This window comes from Lepisma saccharinum, chromosome 12 (assembly GCF_977018435.1).
Source record: "Lepisma saccharinum chromosome 12, izLepSacc3.1, whole genome shotgun sequence".
In the NCBI taxonomy this organism is placed as follows: Eukaryota; Metazoa; Arthropoda; class Insecta; order Zygentoma; family Lepismatidae; genus Lepisma; species Lepisma saccharinum.
This window is the reverse complement of record NC_139240.1, coordinates 64,083,848-64,104,696: the sequence shown is the minus strand read 5'-3', so window position 1 is coordinate 64,104,696 and position 20,849 is coordinate 64,083,848. Positions and strand designations below refer to the sequence as shown.

The 20,849-nt window shown below is 39.1% G+C and overlaps 2 protein-coding genes across 2 annotated transcripts in view; both read right to left on the bottom strand.

The window, feature by feature from the left end:
• LOC145996364 (serine protease inhibitor dipetalogastin-like) overlaps window positions 1–8,111 on the bottom strand; it is a 30,572-nt gene extending 22,461 nt beyond the window's left edge. The window contains exons 1-4 of the mRNA XM_083132795.1: window positions 8,084–8,111; window positions 4,491–4,652; window positions 2,160–2,300; window positions 616–771 (exon numbers count right to left, since the gene is read on the bottom strand). Coding sequence (XP_082988921.1) covers window positions 616–771; window positions 2,160–2,300; window positions 4,491–4,652; window positions 8,084–8,111 — 487 coding nt within the window. The remainder of the gene's footprint in view (window positions 1–615; window positions 772–2,159; window positions 2,301–4,490; window positions 4,653–8,083) is intronic.
• Window positions 8,112–9,069: 958 nt separating this feature from the next.
• LOC145996516 (serine protease inhibitor dipetalogastin-like) overlaps window positions 9,070–20,849 on the bottom strand; it is a 30,352-nt gene continuing 18,572 nt past the window's right edge. Inside the window, exons 6-10 of the mRNA XM_083133019.1 lie at window positions 15,087–15,245; window positions 13,997–14,173; window positions 13,588–13,752; window positions 10,409–10,564; window positions 9,070–9,213 (exon numbers count right to left, since the gene is read on the bottom strand). Coding sequence (XP_082989145.1) covers window positions 9,179–9,213; window positions 10,409–10,564; window positions 13,588–13,752; window positions 13,997–14,173; window positions 15,087–15,245 — 692 coding nt within the window. The 3' untranslated portion in view covers window positions 9,070–9,178. The remainder of the gene's footprint in view (window positions 9,214–10,408; window positions 10,565–13,587; window positions 13,753–13,996; window positions 14,174–15,086; window positions 15,246–20,849) is intronic.

Genomic DNA, 20,849 nt, shown 5'->3' with positions numbered 1-20,849 from the left:
TTTTTTTTTTTTTTCATAATTCGCGAGCGTATTGCTTCATTAGCATATCTACGAAGTTTCAGACTGCTACTCTCATTACAGCCCGTGCTGTACCACTCTGAACACCGTCACTTTAATTATAACCACCTGGTATATATATACTGTATATATTATTTAGTGAGAGAGAGAAATTAATTTGTTACTTTTTTTATATCACATATTTATAAAGTAGCAACGTAATTCCTTCTGGTTGAATTGTCAATAAATTATAGAATAGTTGAATTTGTTTTACTCTTATGTTTAAGTTTTGGCTTTCTATTAACATAAATTAATTATATTTCACACTTATGTTTGTCTTTTACTGCGGATATATTGTTATTGGTGTAGACGTGTTAATGATCTCTTGAGAGAGAAAGAGCATGCAACACTCACGAACACACAAAGATTATCCTTCGTTCTTTCTGTGCGTTTACGATATTTTTAAGTCAAAACTAATTACCTATCTTTATTGTTTTAACAAAAATTCTCCCCCGCAGAATTTTTTGGTACGGTGATTTTTTAGGAGAAGATTGTTTTGGGGGGGATGCTCCTCCTGTCCTCCCAGGATTTCGCACCCTCGTAAATATATATACTTACTTCTCCTCTCATTCTCTGCCGCACATATCATGTGCCAGATTCCTTTGTAAGTGACATTGTCGCTGCCACACACGTGAGTTGTCACGTGATGAAAAGTGCAAGGGTCAATCTCATCCATTTTGTTGCACGGTCCTTGCTTTTCTACCCTCAGGGCAACTGAAACGAAACAATTAATACAAAAGTTTAGTGCTGTTAAATTTCTTGCTTAAACTTTTTACTTCGTGTAATAAGGAGTAAGCTTGCTTGATTGAGGGCACATAAGTTTGTATGGAAGCCAACTCCTTTGCACTATGTTTCAAAAATTTAACCCCGACACCGAAATGTAAGCATGATAGTTGATATTATAGTGCTTTTGTGTCTGTTCTCTGTCTCATACTTCACTTTCACGTAGTACGGCCTTTAATGCATTTTGCAGACTAGCGAGGCTCCGGCGTCTGAACTCACATCCAGTACAGTCCTCTGTGGAGACAGTGTCCAGTTTCATCCTATCATCTTTCATACCCATCTCCGCGATTAGCCAAAACTGGCAGAAACTGCGAAGTAAGATCCATCAGTTAATCAATATTTTGTCTCATCACTGTCATATCTACGTTCAGTTTGCAAATTATTATTATTATTTGCCTTAAATACATATTGTTATTATTATTAACATTAACTATAACAAAACAACATCTTCCACAACAAAATCTCCAAGGTTATTCTTAGAACAAAAGTCACTTCCTTATAGACTACAAACCCTTTACAATTCATAGTAAACAATATTGGTTTTATTCTTGTTATTCTTATTATTAATTTGTTACATGCATGCGTGTATGCATTTTATTACATTATTTTTCATTTCACTGATGATTTCCTGATATAAATTGGATTTATTCTGTATTAAGAATTTCTCAAATAAATAAAATGCATTCAAAATCGCACAACTTACTCATTTCTTCACACTATTTTTCCCAAGCATTCATTGTTCCATTGTTGGTCACTACCGATAATTACATTTATTTTCTCGATTTATTATTGCAGTTTTTAACACGTATTTTCCGGTTCTATCACTTTTATTTAATTTACTGTTTTGTTTCAGCAAACGCTGTTACGAAAATCAGCGATATTGAAAATCACGTGACAGTGAAACCCAATTACGAAAATACAAGGAGAGCTAACAATGAGTCTAAACACACGGCCATGAAAACAGGCGACTGGGCAGAATTGCGCTTGTCCCACTATGGCAAAAGCAAAGCAAGAGCAGGACAGATGTCGTTGGTTCCCGCGCACTGTGTGGCAACACTGTCAACCGGGCTGCGTTGTCTAGTTCGAGCGTCAGACCGACCTCTCTCCGGGGCACTTTTGTGTCATCCCTTACCTTTCGAGCAAATACTGTCAGTTTGTATCACATGGATTACAAACACCAACATTACAACGAGATCTTTCATTCTCTTAAACTTCCGAACACACGATGTTGTGCCCCGACGTGGCAACAGCGCGAACTTCTGCCAACCGCCTAATTTCATGGCCGTGCGTTTAGTATAATAGAAATCTGAACCACTTACGCATATGGCTGTGGGTAGCCACGCATTCCAGAGTCCAGATGTTTGGGTAGGTTCGTCCGTCCGTTCCACACACAGGTTCTATCTCTCTTCTGAACAAAGTCCAATGGCACACACACGCGTAGCCATGCAGTAACTTCAGATCTGCGAGGAGCGATAACATTGAACAAGCCAAAAGTAAATTATTTCTCTTGCAGTCTACAGTTATTACAAGCATAAAAACACAGTTTTTAGTTGTGACTTTTCAGGAGAACACAAATATCCAGAAATATCAAATCAAGATTCAAACAACACTTCAGAGAATCAAGTTCTTTAGAAGATGCAAGTTAAACAATGTAGTGCCAAATTTTTTGAAGTGGAAAGTTAGAACTCGTAATACGGATTCTCTTTTTATTTAAAAAAAATCTTAACCATTGTTATAACTGTATCTTTAGTCAACCTATAAATAAATGTTTGATAAAGGGAGCGTCTGGTCTCCTGAAACGTCACAACAAAAAACTGTATTTTTATGATTGTAATAACCGTAGACTATAAGAGAAATAATTCTAGAATGCAAGCAATACGTACATACAAGAAAAACCAAAAGTAAATTGCTTTTGTTAGTGACTTTAGGTATTTGTACACGATCAAATAAAGTTGTTGAATTGAACGCAATTGAAAGTCGTTGAACAGCGTTCCTATTGAAAGTCTTGAATGGTCTGAAATTGCACATGTACAAGATCAAAGAAAAATTGGACAAGTTCACATTTGACCAAAAAGTGGCAGTGTGTACGGCATGAAAAGAAATAAATACACTAGCGATTAGCCGTAACACAGATAATTTTATTTCTAAAGGAAGATGTAGGGCATATTAGAAACTCGAAAGAAATATGGTGTTGATGTATTTTCTCGGTATTAATAGTCTAAATGTAATCTGAGACACCAGAAAAACAATGTGAGCACAACAAAATAATTTTATGAAAAATCTCATTTCCGCAGATATACAGACAGTTGTTTTTCATTATGTGTATCTAAACTTCAAATTGAGATAAATACAAAATATTATGTTTTACGGTTGGTTGTCGCCTTGTCGAGTATATTTTATCACCACATTGCTCACTGCTGTAGAAATGTTCATTTTTCTATCTTTCTATAATTGAGATTAAATAAATAAAAAATGTTCCACAGCTCCCCCTTTCCTTTCTCGCAAGTCACAAACACGTGTTTGCACCTTGTCACGTTACTTTGACGCTTTCTCTTCACCACAGAATAGAAATAAATAACATTCTGTACCTCGATGCTTCTTTTCGATAATCGATTTTAACAGCATGTGCTCTGATTGGTCGACAGTCAGAATTGGACGTCTTCTTCTTCTTCTTTATTTTTATGGCTCACACCGCGTTTGTAGTTTCTAGCCAAAGTTGCTGAGTTCAGGTAGAATTGGATGGCATTATTTAGAACCGTTCCTAACTAGAAATTCTTGTACCTAATCTTGCTTCCCATGAGAGAAATGACGTGGTCTCTGACGTCATTTCCTTTTAAGAGTTGAATTCATGGCTCGTGATTAATTTGATCGTGTACAAGGCCCTTTACTAAAAAGCACGCTAAAATCCCTGTAACATGCACCTTGTCCTGTAAAACAACATTTTACCATTATCAGATTTGTCTGCTGTAAATTAATATGGGATTCTCAGGTTGTTTCAATGATCTAATAGCAAACGGCAATTTTCCCCTCACAGCACACCAGGCCGTGTAGCTCATTGTCATTTTATCATTTAATAATTTTTAACAAGTCATAGAAAAATCGCTCATGTGCCCATAACAAAGTAACTGAAACCTTTGGAAACTAAATATTTATATTCTCCTTATGAAACAAACATCGAAATTAGTAATATACCTAACTAACAAGGAATTTATTCTTTCATACAGGATAGTAACTTCTCTTCTTATACCTAATCCTTATTACCTATAACATTTCACACTTTCGTTTGGTTTGAGTTGGTGTTTAAATTCCATTTTATGCACACTAACTAATCGGGACTGGACCTCCAGTTTAAAATATGATCCGAATCACTATGTGCCTCCAACGGATATCGGACTCGGGACCCCTTGATTAGAAGGCGACGATGCGTCTCTAATACAATTACTATAACCACAGGATCATCTAACAAATAAAGATTGCATAACAATATAACTAATTTCAAATATGAGATATCTCATCACATTAATAATCACGACACATGAAACTTTAACTGAGAATTGCCAACTCTAGATTCACAAAAATTACTTGGAATTCACCTGTTAACGGTTTTCTCCACTGCTTAGAAAAACAAACGAAAAAGTCTTACAACTTACCTTTTTCAGGGTGCCTCTCCTGTACACACCTCAGGTGACCAACGTTGTCGTATGTAGAACCATCAGACCCACACACGGGGTGGAAATAAGGTGGGTAAAAGCATTCTGTTGTGTTTCTCTGGGGAGTAAGCTCGTGCTCACCAATAGCTTTGCTTTGTAGCACTAACAAAAAGGAGAGAAGGGTTTATTTTAACAACAATTACAAAGGATGGCTTTTATGTTTTTAATTTCTTAAGGGATGTGTTTATATTTCCTCTCTCCCCAGGAAACCTCAAGGCAAGGATTTTTTCAGGGGGAACCAAGAATGCATTTCCTGCCACACACTGCTGCAGTTCTAAGTTGTACACAAATTACTGACTAAAATTAAATATGTGTGCAAAATTAGTTTTGATATTTAGCTTCGTTTTTCTTCCACTTTTGGGTAAACGACGATGAGGAGGAGCGATGAAATTGATGAAGGGACACTCACAAAGAACACCCATTCCGGGATTCGAACCAGGGACCTCTTGTGTCGTAGCGCATTGTGTAAACAGCTCGCCAACGAATGAAATATGTGTGCACTATATACAGGCTGACATAATTTAGTAGAGGAGCAATGTCCCTCCTATCCAACAAGACGGCCATGCTTCATCTCAGCTTAATAGCGAAGATGAGGATGAATGAAGATTGGATGAAAGGACGAACACAAATCGAGTGTCCAAACCAATACCTTGAATTGGGCGACGGAAGGGGAAAGCACAGTACAAACATTTGAACAGACGATGAAAAATAACTGGCACAGAATACGATATGAAACAACTTGGACAGCAGACAATATGAAACAACTGGGACAGAATACGATGTGAAACAACTTGGACAGCAGACAATATGAAACAACTGGGACAGAATACGATATGAAACAACTTGAACAGCAGACAATACGAAACAAATGGGACAGAATACGATATGAAACAACTTGGACAGCAGGCAATACGAAACGACTGGGACAGAATACGATATGAAACAACTTGGACAACAGACAATACGAAACAACTGGGGCAGAATACGATATGAAACAACTTGTACGGCAGACAATATGAAACAACTGGGACAGAATACGATATGAAACAACTTGGACAGCAGACAATATGAAACAAATGAGACAGAATACAATATGAAACAACTTGGACAGCAGACAATACGAAACGACTGGGACAGAATACGATATGAAACAACTTGCACAGCAGACAATACGAAACAACTGGGGCAGAATACGATATGAAACAACTTGGACAGCAGACAATATGAAACAACTGGGACAGAATACGATATGAAACAACTTTGACAGCAGACAATACGAAACGACTGGGACAGAATACGATATGAAACAACTTGGACAGCAGACAATATGAAACAACTGGGACAGAATACGATATGAAACAACTGGGACAGAATACGATATGAAACAACTTGGACAGCAGACAATACGAAACAACTGGGGCAGAATACGATATGAAACAACTTGGACAGCAGACAATATGAAACGACTGGGACAGAATACGATATGAAACAACTTGGACAGCAGACAATACGAAACGACTGGGACAGAATACGATATGAAACAACTTGGACAGCAGACAATACGAAACGACTGGGACAGAATACGATATGAAACAACTTGGACAGCAGACAATATGAAACAACTGGGACAGAATACGATATGAAACAACTTGAACAGCAGACAATACGAAAGAACTGGAACAGAATACGATATGAAACAACTTGGACAGCAGACAATACGAAACAACTGAGACAGAATACGATATGAAACAACTTAGACATCAGACAATATGAAACGACTGGGACAGAATACGATATGAAACAACTTGGACAGCAGGCAATATGAAACAAATGAGACAGAATACGATATGAAACAACTTGGACAGCAGACAATACGAAAGAACTGGGACAGAATACGATATGAAACAACTTGAACAGCAGACAATACGAAACGACTGGGACAGAATACGATATGAAACAACTTGGACAGCAGACAATATGAAACAACTGGGACAGAATACGATATGAAACAACTTGGACAGCAGACAATACGAAACGACTGGGACAGAATACGATATGAAACAACTTGGACAGCAGACAATACGAAACAACTGGGAAAAAATACGATATGAAACAACTTGGACAGCAGACAATATGAAACAACTGGGACAGAATACGATATGAAAAAACTTGGACAGCAGACAATACGAAACAACTAGGACACAATACGATATGAAACAACTTGGACAGCATACAATGTGAAACAACTAGGACATAAGACGGTATGAAATAACTGTGTCAGAAGCAGGGGCGTGCCGTGACCTCTCGTGAAAGGCAAGCGATTGGTTAATTTTTCGTTTCGGTTAATTATAACAATTTCAAATATAATCAGTGGCGTGCGGTGCTAAATCAGACAGGGGAACAGGTGACCTGCACTTGCCCCCTCCGCCCCATACCCGTCGTAATATAATACAGTAGACCAAGTAAAATTCAACCCTTATTGAAATAAACTAAATACATTGGCCCCAAGACCAATGGCGCATCCCCTCCAAATCATATAATTTGTGCCCTTAAACCATATCGTAATCCCCACAACGTATTTAATTACGCCAGCATGTCTACTGAAAGTAACTTCTTTCTTAGCTTTACTGAACACTATACTTGATCTGCCCCTCCTTCCTAAACAGGGGTGCCCATCACTCAAGACCACCCCTAAAATCGTTTATCATAATCGAGAATATATCTTGTCTTGTAATGCAGCTATAGTAGTATATAAACTTCACATTCACCTCATTCAAGCGCCAAACACGCATCCTAGTAACATATCATTGCGATGAAAGCGAGCAAGAAAATCTTTAAATCCATTCCTTTGCAGGCTTTCAAGAATATTAATTTAATGAGATGTCAATACTTTCTTAAAACCGAGTTTTTTCATGACGTCCGCTAGATTTGTAGAAATTGTGACAAAACCCGAACTGTTCCAAACTCCCTTCTCGGGAACAAACAAGGACAACAATAATTTGCCACTGGAAGAGTATCCAATTAATCATTTTACAAGCTTCTGGTCAGAAGGCGATAGAAAGTAACTGGAACAGAAGACGATACGAAACAACTAGGACATAAGATTATACGAAACAACTGGGACAGAAGTTGATACAAAAGAACTGAGACAGGAGACGAAACAAAGCAACTACGACAGAAGAGGATATAAAAGAACGAATTCAAAAAATGACACACGCACAAAAATAGTTCCACGAATATTACAGACCCTGTTCACATCGATAAAAATTAATGTGCTTTATTGATAAGTCCGTTATTTAGCGTCGCTTTTCTGCTACTTTCGACTAATCGCGACGATGAGGATGAGTGATGAAATTGGTGGAGGAACATTCACAAAACAACCATGCCCACTCCTAGATTCGAACCCGGGATCCCTGGCGTACTAGACAGCTGTGCTAACCATTCCGCCACGGCGGTCGGCTCGAAATCTGGCGCTGTAATCGCAACTCCAACATAGTTTGTCCGAAGTAATTATCTAATTACTACTTACTTACGGGCTCCTAGCAGCAAGAGGCACTCCATGGGCACGTTCACTGAATTCCACACAACGTTCACTCTGACAGTTGATCATTGTGCACCAGTTGACTTTCGACTTCAAAATTACATCATTCCTCATTCATGAAATTCCGGTTCAACGTTTACGTAACATATTTTGTGCAGTTTTCGCGACATAAAATACTTCCTTTTTGTTACTTTTACTATATTTAACTTTGCACAATCGGTTTCCTGCGCATAAAAATTCCCCAGTTGGCCTCACGTGACAATTCTCTTCCTAACACAATCCTGTCTGGTTTATTTCCGTTTAAATGCGATGTTGTCATTTTGCCATATTTTCCCTGATGTTCTTCTTTTTCCTTTAGGAATACTGGGTCAAAGGGGGAGTTATTACCCCCACCAACTTCACCCTTCCTTGCGCACACCACTGATACAAACCTAACCACTCCTTATTCTGATATATACACAAATACAATTACTATTAACAGGCAAATTGTCCAGCGCCATGTTCTTCCTCTTTGTTTCAATCAATGAGAGCTTCGATAATTGAAATAAAAACTCCAAACAAGCTGCTCATAACTTCTGAACAGAACTTAATGTTTTCAGATTCTACGACTTAATCCAAGAAATCAATACTTACATGCAAGATTTTTCCAACTTTCAAGAATGACATGTTTATGTGAGCAGTGACAGAACTAAACTTAGCGTGTTTTCCCGTTTCGCTTTATGCCTTCTCAGCACGTGAAAACTAGTTATTTCCAGTGATCAATTCAAGGTGAAATGAGAAGTCGCATTTCGCCTTTTCCCGTTTCACCTTATAACCGGAGAGAGGGAAATAAGAGCTATGCATTTAGTAGTAGTATCGGAAATTTAAAAGAAAGAAAAAAGAAAAAGAAAAAAAAATTTGCATTTTCCAGCCAAAAATTGTCAGCTACGATGAATACATAAATGTAATTTCAAGAAATGACATTGACAGTGGAATTAATTTTTTTTACATATTTATGTTGAATTTTATTCATTCATTAGTATTTAATACACGAGATTCTTGAGCAGCATATTTTACTTAGGAATACAGTGTAGCTTTTTCGTGACGTCTATATACATTCATCACAATAATCGAGTTTCAAATCTGCAATAAGAAGGAAAAAAAGGTAATTAATTATATGTGTCAAATGTTCATAAACCTAAGACGAATACTGTTGAAATCCATATTTAATATTTGGTTAAACCACTTTTGCACAAACTGATCTGCCCGACCCTGTGGCCGAGTGGTTAGCACATCGCGCTGCGACGCCAAGGGTCCCGGGTTCGAATCCCGGCCGGGCTTGGTTGTTTGTGAATGTCCATTCATCAATTTCATCATTTCATCACTCATCCACATCTTCGCAAATTAGCCTAGAGGCACAAAACGCGAAGTAAAATAAACTAAATCAATCAATCAATCACAAACTGATCTAGATTTGTTTTCTTAGGAGAGGCACAGATTATGAAGTAAGGGGTCAATCCATACCAAATGGTCCAAAAACAATAAAAAAGAATCATATTTTTGTTGTAACCCCTATGCAAGTGTAGTTCAAAACCAAAATTATTTTTTCTAAATTTGTGGCCAATTTTGTTTCATGACAATCATTTTTGACCTTTGGAAATAGTTGCGATAATTATGATAACTCAGCTAAGAAAAATGCTAGAAAACTGGGGTAAAATCCATTGTTTTCAGTATATTTGTAGCTACATTTTATTTTCTGTACATGTTTTCACCATCTCTAATGCAAATGGCTGAAAGTTAGGGCCAAAACTGATATTTAATTTTGAAGAAAAATCAAAGTTTAGTAATTTTCTTTAGAAGGGAAGTAATATAATATCAGAGTTATATATTTTTAGAGGAAACATGTACGTACATCCAACGTTTTAGCAGACAATATTTGAGCTCTGTTACTAGTGTCCTCTGTTAGTTATAGCTATTTGAAAATGCTCGTTTTCCATTTTTTTTTTTTTTCAATATTTGAGCCCCAATATTGAGTTGCCAAGGTCTGTATTGGACAACGGATAATGACCAGTAAACACTGCATGCTAATCAAGAACCGTTGTCATAGCATTTAGATAAGGTAATGTAATTAGCATTTAGATAAGGTAACGGTGGGGGCACATACTGGTTCGATCCCACTTTAAACTGTCGGTCCAATCCCAATTAGCCTGTGCATACACTGGACTTAAAAACAAAAATTAATACAAACTCAATTTAAAGAAGTACCACGCAATACCTTAAAATTATCCACACTCACTACTTCCGAGAACTGATTCGAATTAAAATGATATAAAGTTACCTGGATTAGTGCGCACTTCGCACCAGAAAGCCATTGTGCTGACGTAAGAGGTTCCATTGGCGCAAACAGGAGTCGCCGGTTCCCATCGGTTGATCTCGGCTGCCTCGCAGGGGTCCGATTCCTCCCTGCAAGCTTCGTAATGAAGGATCTCCAAACCTGAATGGTAAAAGAATAAAAAATTTAAAATTTGAACATGCAAATTGCACTCCAGTTCCAAGTCATATGATTCTGTTGATCTAACTTATTAGTACAACTTGAAGCTTTGGATTTTTTGTCAGCTGATGGTACTACAATTTCGGTAATGAACCATTACAGATATCAATATGTAAAATTCATATGTTCCAAACTGTTCTTTCTAACTTGGAAATTTTCTGTTTAGTCTTGATCACAATTATTTATAAGCCACTAAGAAAAATTCAATTCGATCGCTAGGCCTTGCACACGCTACAATTTTACCTTTTCGAAAATATATTCACTGGAACTTGAAGCGCGCAAAGTTGAAGTTGTGTGTGATTTAAACTGAAACCTCTCTTCTTCTATTACTTGCAAAGCGTAACATTGAAGTTGTGTGTGATTTAATCCGAAACCTTCCTTCTTCTACCACTTGCAGCGCGCAACATTGTAGTTGTGTGATTTAATCCGAAACCTTTCTTCTTCTATCACTTACAGCGCGCAAAGTTGAAGTTGTGTGTGATTTAATCCGAAACCTTTCTTCTTCTACCACTTACAGCGCGCAACATTCAAGTTGTGTGTGATTTTAATCCGAAACCTTCCTTCTTCTACCACTTGCAGCGCGCAACATTGTAGTTGTGTGATTTAATCCGAAACCTTTCTTCTTCTATCACTTACAGCGCGCAAAGTTGAAGTTGTGTGTGATTTAATCCGAAACCTTTCTTCTTCTACCACTTACAGCGCGCAACATTCAAGTTGTGTGTGATTTAATCCGAAACCTTCCTTCTTCTACCACTTGCAGCGCGCAACATTGTAGTGGTGTGATTTAATTCGAAACCTTTCTTCTTCTATCACTTACAGCGCGCAAAGTTGAAGTTGTGTGTGATTTAATCTGAAACCTTTCTTCTTCTACCACTTACAGCGCGCAAAGTTGAAGTTGTGTGTGATTTAATCCGAAACCTCTCTTCTTCTACCAGTTGCAACGCGCAACATTGAAGTTGTGTGTGATATAATCCGAAACCTCTCTTCTTCTACTCGTACAGCGCACAACATTGAAGTTGTGTGTGATTTAATCCGAAACCTCTGTTCTTATACCACGTGCAGCGCGCAACATTGAGGTTGTGTGTGATTTAATCCGAAACCTTTCTTCTTCTACCACTTGCAACGCGCAACATTGAAGTTGTGTGTGATTTAATCCGAAACCTTTTTTCTTCTACCACGTGCAGCGCGCAACATTGAAGTTGTGTGTGATTTAATCCGAAACCTTTCTTCTTCTACCACTTGCAACGCGCAACATTCAAGTTGTGCGAGATTTAATCCGAAACCTTTTTTCTTCTACCACGTGCAGCGCGCAACATTGAAGTTGTGTGTGATTTAATCCGAAACCTTTTTTCTTCTACCACGTGCAGCGCGCAACATTCAAGTTGTGCGAGATTTAATCCGAAACCTTTTTTCTTATACCACGTGCAGCGCGCAACATTGAAGTTGTGTGTGATTTAATCCGAAACCTTTCTTCTTCTACCACGTGCAGCGCGCAACATTGAAGTTGTGTGTGATTTAATCCGAAACCTTTTTTCTTCTACCACAGTGGTTTCCAACTTCAAAAGGTCCGAGGGCCAAAATTATATCCAGCAGTTGATAGGCGGGCCGCATTTTTTTTTGGGGGGGGGGATTAAAAATTACAAAAATTGTAAGTACTGAACTGAAAATGTAGTACTTTCGCATGACCTAAATTTCTAAAATGAGGCAATAAAACAATGGAATTACAAATCAAAATTGTATAATTACAATTTATTTCACAAAAAACCCAATACTTATTGATGAATTGAAAGAAATTAAAGACACACCATACAAATAAGAATCCTTCATAGTAAGTGTTCAATGTGAAAATTGAGCCCGATCTGCTTCTTTTATTAAAGTTGTATTTGAATTTCTGTATTTGAATGTCTCAGAAGGTGAAGCAGTGAAGAATCTGCCAGTCGGCTTCTGTAGCGGTTCTTGATGAACTTCATTGAAGAAAAAACACTTTCAAACGTGTATGTGCTGTCGAACATCGATGTCATTCTTTGCCTAAAACTACGAAGGTTTGGAAAGCGTTCCTTTAAAAGGTATTTGAAAAACTCTGGCCCCTTTTCTTGCCTCGTTTGAAAGAACACATCGCCTTGCAAATCACGCAATTCAAGTTGGAGAGAAGCTATTTTAATTTACAATCTTACGTTTTTTGGAGATATTGCTCATTTCGATATTTGAACAAACTTTAACAATCAGTCACAGTACAATCCGAGTTGGAACACTGGAAATCTCTTGGTACTTCTTGCGTAGTAAAACAGATCTCTTTAGAGCCGCTCTGCGGTTTGCTTCTGAACACAAAGAGTGAAGTCTTCGCGGAAGCAGACGAGTTCATTCCACATAGCGAAGAGATGGAATGCATGGTGTGAAGAGAAAGTTACGTCACTTTAGATTCTTCTGATTATCATTATTGACTGCAAAATCAATACCTGTGATATTGTCTTTCTTCACAGAGCATTCGTTCCTTCAGTAAAAAAAGAACGTATTTTAATAAAAATAAATACAATTAATGTATTTTGCGAACTGGCTTCGCGGGCCGCAGAAAAAGGCAACGGGGGCCGCATGCGGCCCGCGGGCCGCCAGTTGGAAACCCCTGTTCTACCACGTGCAGCGCGCAACATTGAAGTTGTGTGTGATTTAATCCGAAACCTTTTTTCTTCTACCACGTGCAGCGCGCAACATTGAAGTTGTGTGTGATTTAATCCGAAACCTTTTTTCTTCTACCACTTGCAGCGCGCAACGCTGAAGGGTTAAAGCAACAGAGTAAAAAATAAGTATTTCTTGAAAGGAGATCAAACCTAACCACCATCGTACATAAAGTACTGGTATAACGGAAACACATTAATACTTTTGAGAGAGAGGGGCTGTCATTCTCGTCAACTCATTACCCCTCAAGGAGCAACATTACTTAGAAATAAATGTTGTTGTAGTGATGTTACCTTTTATCTTCGTAGCGGCACAAACAAAGGCTGCCATGTTTTTGTAGGTCACGAGGTCGCACCCACACACTTCCATTGTTGAGTTGTCTTCAACTTCGCACGGATCCGGGATGTTAGGCACATTATGCTCCCCTGCACAATGACCTTCCTTCACCAACGACAGATCTGTTTATGAACAAAATATTAGTTTTACTTAGTAGATGTTTTTTTTATTTAATCTTCATAAGGCAAAGCTTTTCAAACACACTTGCAATCATGTTACGCTTTGCCATTCACCAGTACTACCACCTACTGCGGTAAATTTGAAACAAATTGCATTTAGAACTGCGTTAATCGTGTCAATCTGATACGAAATCTATAGAACAAGCTCACCAACCTCACATAATAGAAAGTGACTAGATCGACTCACCTGTGGAATTTGGGAAATGGCAAGCAAGGTAGAAGATGCTCTGGTAAGTTTTGTTTTCTGCGGTGCAAATAGGATCATAAATTGGAAAGAACTTCTGGATCTCGCAGGCCCAAGGATGGCTCAAGTTTCGTGGAATGTCTGACAGCAGGCATTGTCCTTCATGATTCACATCGAGACCTGTTTCAAGTTATAAAAAAGCACATATAAATTTTAGATGCAATTAATACCGTGACGCAATATCAACACAAAAAATATTTCTAAGATTTGATATGGTCAATTTTCTTTTCGAGTCTTTTCCATTTCTAACTTGAATGATATTACACACATGAAGATATAATCAATAAATGAGAAGTGATTTATTCAATGAAGAAATGTTATGCAAGAATCAGAAATACACAAAATGGGTAAATATAGTTGAGAAAGAATTTGACAACATTGCATAAAAGTAATTCAATTCTAATTTTGAATTTCTTCCTTTGGGATATTCTGAAACTCTTTGCATTAGTCCCACCTCTCTCTGCTACCTTAGAGGACTAACTGAATCCACTTCACAAATCGATCTGAAGTGTTTGAGAAATTATGGGCTGAATTTGACTATCGCCTTGAGTATAGTTTCTAAGTAAATTCTCTATTAAGCAAGCTTTCAATTTATATCTACTTCATTTAAATTTATAAACTTCTATTACAACAAACGACTAGACTTGTAAACATTTTGAATAACCCTGCATTTGTTGAGTTTATTGAGTTATTACTTAAAGTCCACTTTATGCACTGACAGTCTAATAGGGACTGGGCCTACAGTTTAAAAGTGATTCGAACCACAGCATGCCTCAAATCCTTTTGATTACAAGGCGATCACGTTATCACTACGCCATCGGCGAGGCCCTCATTGTCTTCGTGTTTATCATGTAAATATCACATAAACAAAATCACCAAGAATAATCAACAAGATGAATTTCATCGAAGGTATTCTGTGTAATAAGCAAACACAGCAAGACCATTTTTAGAATCAACGTCACGAAAGTCATAACGCCATTGGTTGAGTAATTTTGTTATCTCATGTATGTTTATAATGTCAGAAACCACTGACCTGGCCTCAACTTCTTGTAGCATCTCATCTGCGTGGCCCAATCGTAGGTGATGCCGTCATTCCCACATAAGCCCTCGCCAGCGTCTACAGAACGCACCCAGTTGATACAAGGCATTGTCTCTTCAAACTCACAGCAGCCTTTGCGGAGTACGGTTAAACCTGTAACAACAATGTACCATTCTTGAAACTTATCAACAACAAACATATTGGTTGATTATCGTCTACATATGTCGACGGATCCTTTAACAAATCATTTGATATGGTCAATTTTCTTTTCGAGTCTTTTCCATTTCTAACTTGAATGATATTACACACATTATTAAAATGAATATCATGTTCATATAAAAGAAAATTTAATTTTGTCACAAGTAACTACCTTATCATGAAATAAGACCAAAAAATATGGACAGAATATCTGTGTCTCTGGTAGACGATGAGGTCGTGTAGCTGTGTAGCGAGCGAGTGGAAAGTTGTAAGAGAAAGGGGGTAGCCCTGAGGAGCTACGCCTACACACAAACTGCAAGGGGACTAGCCCCGTGAAATAAGAACACACGGACATATATTTAAAAACACTACCTTTGACTGAACAGGCAGGGAGAGGATAGACACAAGGAATGTTCATTTACCTGTAGCTCTGCTGCAATCTCTTCTCCGCAGTGCCGGATCTACAACTGTTCGTAGTGGTAGCGTCATTGCCTTGTAATCAAGGGGTCCCGGGTTCGATACCCCGTGGAGGCACAAGTGGTTCGGATCCCACTTTAAAACTGTAGGTCCAGTACCGATTACCCTTACTGCGCATAAAGTGGACTTAAAACACCAACTCAAACTCAAACAACTGTTCGCCCACCCCCCGCAAAATGTTACCAAAGGGCCCCCTCTACTTACCTACCTTCACACACACACACATGAATACGCGCGCGCGTGTTCCAAAACTATGACTGTTTAAAACCCCACCTTTATTTTACGGACACACTGTATAATGTGTGTGTTTGTGTGTGTGTGTGTGTGTGTGTGTGTAAATCTTCATCTCATGTTGACAAAGTCACATATAAGGCCTACAGGGTGATTCAAAAGTCCCTTAACACCCCTATAGAAAGTAAGGAGTTAGGTTGGGTACAATTGGTCATGATAGAAACAGGTTAGGCTGAGGGGGAAACACATTGGTGTGTTCCAAGCGGACATCTACTATATTGAATGCAACTCATTTTTTTTTTTAAATAGGCAGGGGGTGACGTGCATAGGCGCCGATTCCATCGGAGATTCGGGGGGGGGGGGCATAGCTGAGTAAAGCACAAATACTGATTTCTTTCTGCTTTCGGGGGGGCAGGGGTTCTTTAAGTTGGGACCTAATACACTTGAGTTAACCTTTGAAAAATTCTAATTACAATAACTAGGTTTGACAACAAAACATATACCAGGATAGGCCTACATCTATCTTCATTAGCTGGACAAAAAATTCACAGTACTACTGTGATTATGTATTTATACAACATAATACTTTACTTGTAACTTTTGACTGAGAATTTTATTATCATATTTGGTTTATAATACTTATTCCTACAATCCTTTATAAGAGTTTCATATCTTCACACAAAGAGGAAGCCCCAAGATAAAATTTTCATCCAGGCGAGGTCGATTGTTGGCACCCCAACTGTCAACCCTGTCATAATATACCATTCATAATAGACCAAGCGTTTTCCTTAATTCATTCTCGGTTTGAAAAAGGAAGAAGAAAAACATTCAAACTGAGTGATAGTCCCACATTATTGATTCTGCGCATTTGAGAGCAGAATCCTGCGTAATTTCCCACTTGTTGTGTGCGAAGTTTCTGTGTGCAAATGTTATGTAATATCTTGAAAGTTATACATTGGGGACCCTATAGGTGGGGGGGACGAGAACTGGAGGGGCCTGGGCCCCCTGACCCACCCGCTTTCGGCGCCCGTGGTGATGTGATATATATATATGACACTGGAAAAATATACATTTGTTACAAATTACAATCATGCAGTCTTGACTTGTTCCTGATTTAAAGATAGCCGAAGGAACCTCCACCACTGCATTTCTCGTGAAATTCTAACCTGATTTGATAATAGTTTCATTCTAGTCTGAACATATGTGGGGACCTACCCCCACATACCCTAAACGTGCCTAAATAGCAAGGTGCTATGTACACAGGGAACTTTAACTTTACCTGTATATATTGTATTCGTTCCTGTACCACTGAGTAACTACGTTTATTTTTTACTATGTCAATGGCTGAGGGCCCCCTAAAGGCTTACTTGTTTCCGGGCGCCCCCGCACTGCGGGGTTTTACGGCTTCCGGCACTGCATCTCCGCTGGTCCTTGAATCGATGAGGTCCTACTCTGTAATAACGAGGGAGCATTTCTCAGGGCCCCTAAACTCTAGACTCGCGTATACCGATGTTCTAAATAATAAACTTCAACTTTCCGATCGTTCGTTCCTCCTTCTTAACTAACAACTAAGGAGTTCTCTTGCGATAACTGAATCGACGTGAACTGAAAGCAACTAAGACTGAGTTATTTCGCAACTACTGACTTGGATGAAAAACGGGAAACAACTAAGACTGGGATTTTCTCTCGCTACCTATTTAAATTAAATTCGAACTATCGGCCGTTAAGACAGCTGACTCGATCGCGTCCTTTGGCAACGGCGATTCTGAGGAAAGACGCTGATTTCCTGATTTTCATATTGTGCTGGTCTAATGCAATGTCAGCGGAGTTACTCCACCTCCGCTGAAGGTCGCTGGCGTGATTAAGAAGCTCTTTTGCAAAACAAGACAGATCAATACAAAACCATACAATGGAGGAAGAACCCCTTTAGCCTGTAAACTATCTGTCTCAATGAGGCATTATGTAGATTGATACTTGGTATCATCCATAAGGTCATCCTCACACCCTCGATGGCAGTACCGCCCAGTAAGAAGTGGCAACCTCCTTCATCCTGGAGCTCTATTTGGTTGGTTATTTTTAAAACTATAGTATTTCACTATCAAATTGGTAATTTCGCTACTAGTCCATATCTTCATCGGTACGGTCCTTGCAGATTGCACGTTATCACGAAGATCAAGTAGATTCCATCGTGCAATCCACAGGTGAACTTTGATGTCATCCTCCAGAACCCTTTATGGGAAGGGGCATTATCTTGCTAGAAGAAACCATTTGAAGAAGCTAATGTAGTTATCACTGGATGAAAGTTGCCGGTGGTAACGTTCGGGTAAGCCTCGTCATGCAAAGGACATTCTGGTGGGAATACCCAATAACATGTTCTCCACGTCATTCTTCTGCTCCTACGTAACTTAGCAACCGGCCTTTTTACTCGATGACAAGGCGTTTCAACTAAATTGAACATTGAATTCGTATCATTTCAAGAACTCTGATGTTTTCAACTATAATACGTCCTTTTCAAGTAGATGGTTCAAAGACAAGTTTCCAAATTGAAGCTAGTGTTACCTAATTATCCTTACCCTCGCCTTTCTGTTGCCAACTCAGCTGATCTCGTGTCCTTTTCTTCAAGGTGCATGTTGTCGTGTGTGACGCTGCGATTAGAGGCCAGCATAGTCTGCCTTTTACCTACCCACTGCCCGCTTGCACGCGATAACAGGTTTACCTGCTCGCCTGCCCACGGCAACGAGTCGACTTGCGTCTTTACCCGGGTTCTTGGTCTTCAAGGCGCTCTGCGCTTACAAGGTACCTGGGCATTCAACAAGACCCGGGCACCTGCAAAACCTGCTGGAAGGAAACAGCCCTCCGGCAGCGTGTCGCTCCAGGTGTTTCATCACCACGTGGACGGCTGCAGCCAGTGTTGCCTACTTACGTAGCTACTAAATCCTACGAAGTCCTAGGAGGAGCTTCTTCTCCAAGGATAATTTATATACTTAGCGATTTCAGTTCAGCGTAAGCAGTTTTTATCTTATTGCCAGGAAATGCACGCAATATTACAGTTTCATTTATCTAAATGAATGATCGAGCAAACAAAAATCTCCTCACTGAAAACTAATTGTTTTTCATTGCATGGTGCCTTAACCAGGCACGCAGTGGCGCAACCAGAGGAGGCAGGGTGCATTGCTCACAACCTTGGACGGAAATTGTCTAGCGGAGGGGTCAGGGTGGGGGTCAAACATTAAAGTACAAGTCTCATCAAGTTTAATGCCGTAGCAAAGGGGTAGCGGGAGTCGGCCCTGAGCGCCGAACGATCTAAGTGAGAAAAGTTTTAAAACAGAGAATGCTATGGCGGCCCGTGATATTATTTGCTATTAATGTTGGTTTGTTACGAGTTGGATGAATTAATTATGTAATACGTCGCTCCATGTGAAAAGAAAATATTGTAGATGGAAATTTTACATGCCATATGTATGTACATTCGGAATGCATTTATCATGCACTTTCTTTCTTTCAAAAATAGTTTGTGTGCTTGTTTTCCATTATTAGCTAATGTGAAATTGACGTGTTGAAAAAAAATATTTCTAATCCTCTGTTTCAACACAAATGCGTGAGAACCGACTTCTACCCCCTTTTTGCGTGATTTATGAGGATTATAATGCCTTTCATGCTACTTTATTACTATTATTGTGATTGTTCTTGTTGGTACGTTTATCCAAGTACTTGCCCTCCCCCCCCCAAACGAGGGTAACGGCAATGCCCCTGGCTGGCTACGGCCCTGGTGTTCGCAGTAGAACAGTGTGTTGTTTGACTCGCGACCTCAGCGTCGAACGTGACATGTTTCAGTCCTGCCCTATATCACTATATATACGTATATTGGTTATTTACGACATATACTTATGGATCCTGTGCCACGGAAAACCTATTTCAATGTGTGTGTGTGTGGGGGGGGTAGCAACATTCGTAAATCTCATTTCATTGGTGATGTGGCTTACGAAGCTTTGAGTTCCCTTTTTTAAGTAGTGAAAATCTATTGCAGTTGGCAACACTGCAGAACGGTGTGGGGCCCGGTGCAGTTTATACTCGAAGCAACTACGTCATGCAGAGGGAGGGGCCTGCAGTTGATGGGAAGAACGAACTGAGACCTACTAGGTATCGTAAGACTGCGGGTACCCGGCGGGTCTACAATGCCTGCCAGGAACGATCTGGGCAGGTGGGCATACAAGCTGCTCAAGCGAGGATGTTGCGCAGGTTGCATGGCATTTCAGGAGCGATGTCTCGCGAACGGGTCTGCTCCAGGTCTTGTGCAGGCCTCTGGCTGCGATCGTTCAAAGAATGTAAATGAACCGTACGGTTGATAAGACCGTTGGAAACGGAAATATGTTTGTACTAACAGATTGTGTTTTGTCTTTTACGTATGGAGTTCCTTGAAAAATGTTTAATGTCATTTGGTGTTCAATAAATGACTAAAAGTGGTAAACGTTGTAAGTGCCAAAAGCGAAAGTGTTGGGAAATCTCATCGTTCAGCACATCAGGTCGTAAGAACGTTCACACTAGTGACCTCTTTACGCGCCCCTTGAACTACTTAGAGGGCTACCAGCCACATTTCACGTTTACCACATTATAAAGCATGGCACATTTCACAGTTTAACGTGGAAAAGGGTGTTTGAATTCTTGTGGCACTTACAGCGTTTTCCAATTTTAGTCTTCAAATTATGTTAGATTATTACAATATTTCGAAATATACTCGATACCTTAAGTTAGATATGCGTTTGAATACACAAAACATATCAGGAGAGTATAATCTGTAAATTTTTGTATTTTGATCATTGGACGGGTAATTCTGTCGATAAGAATAGAAAA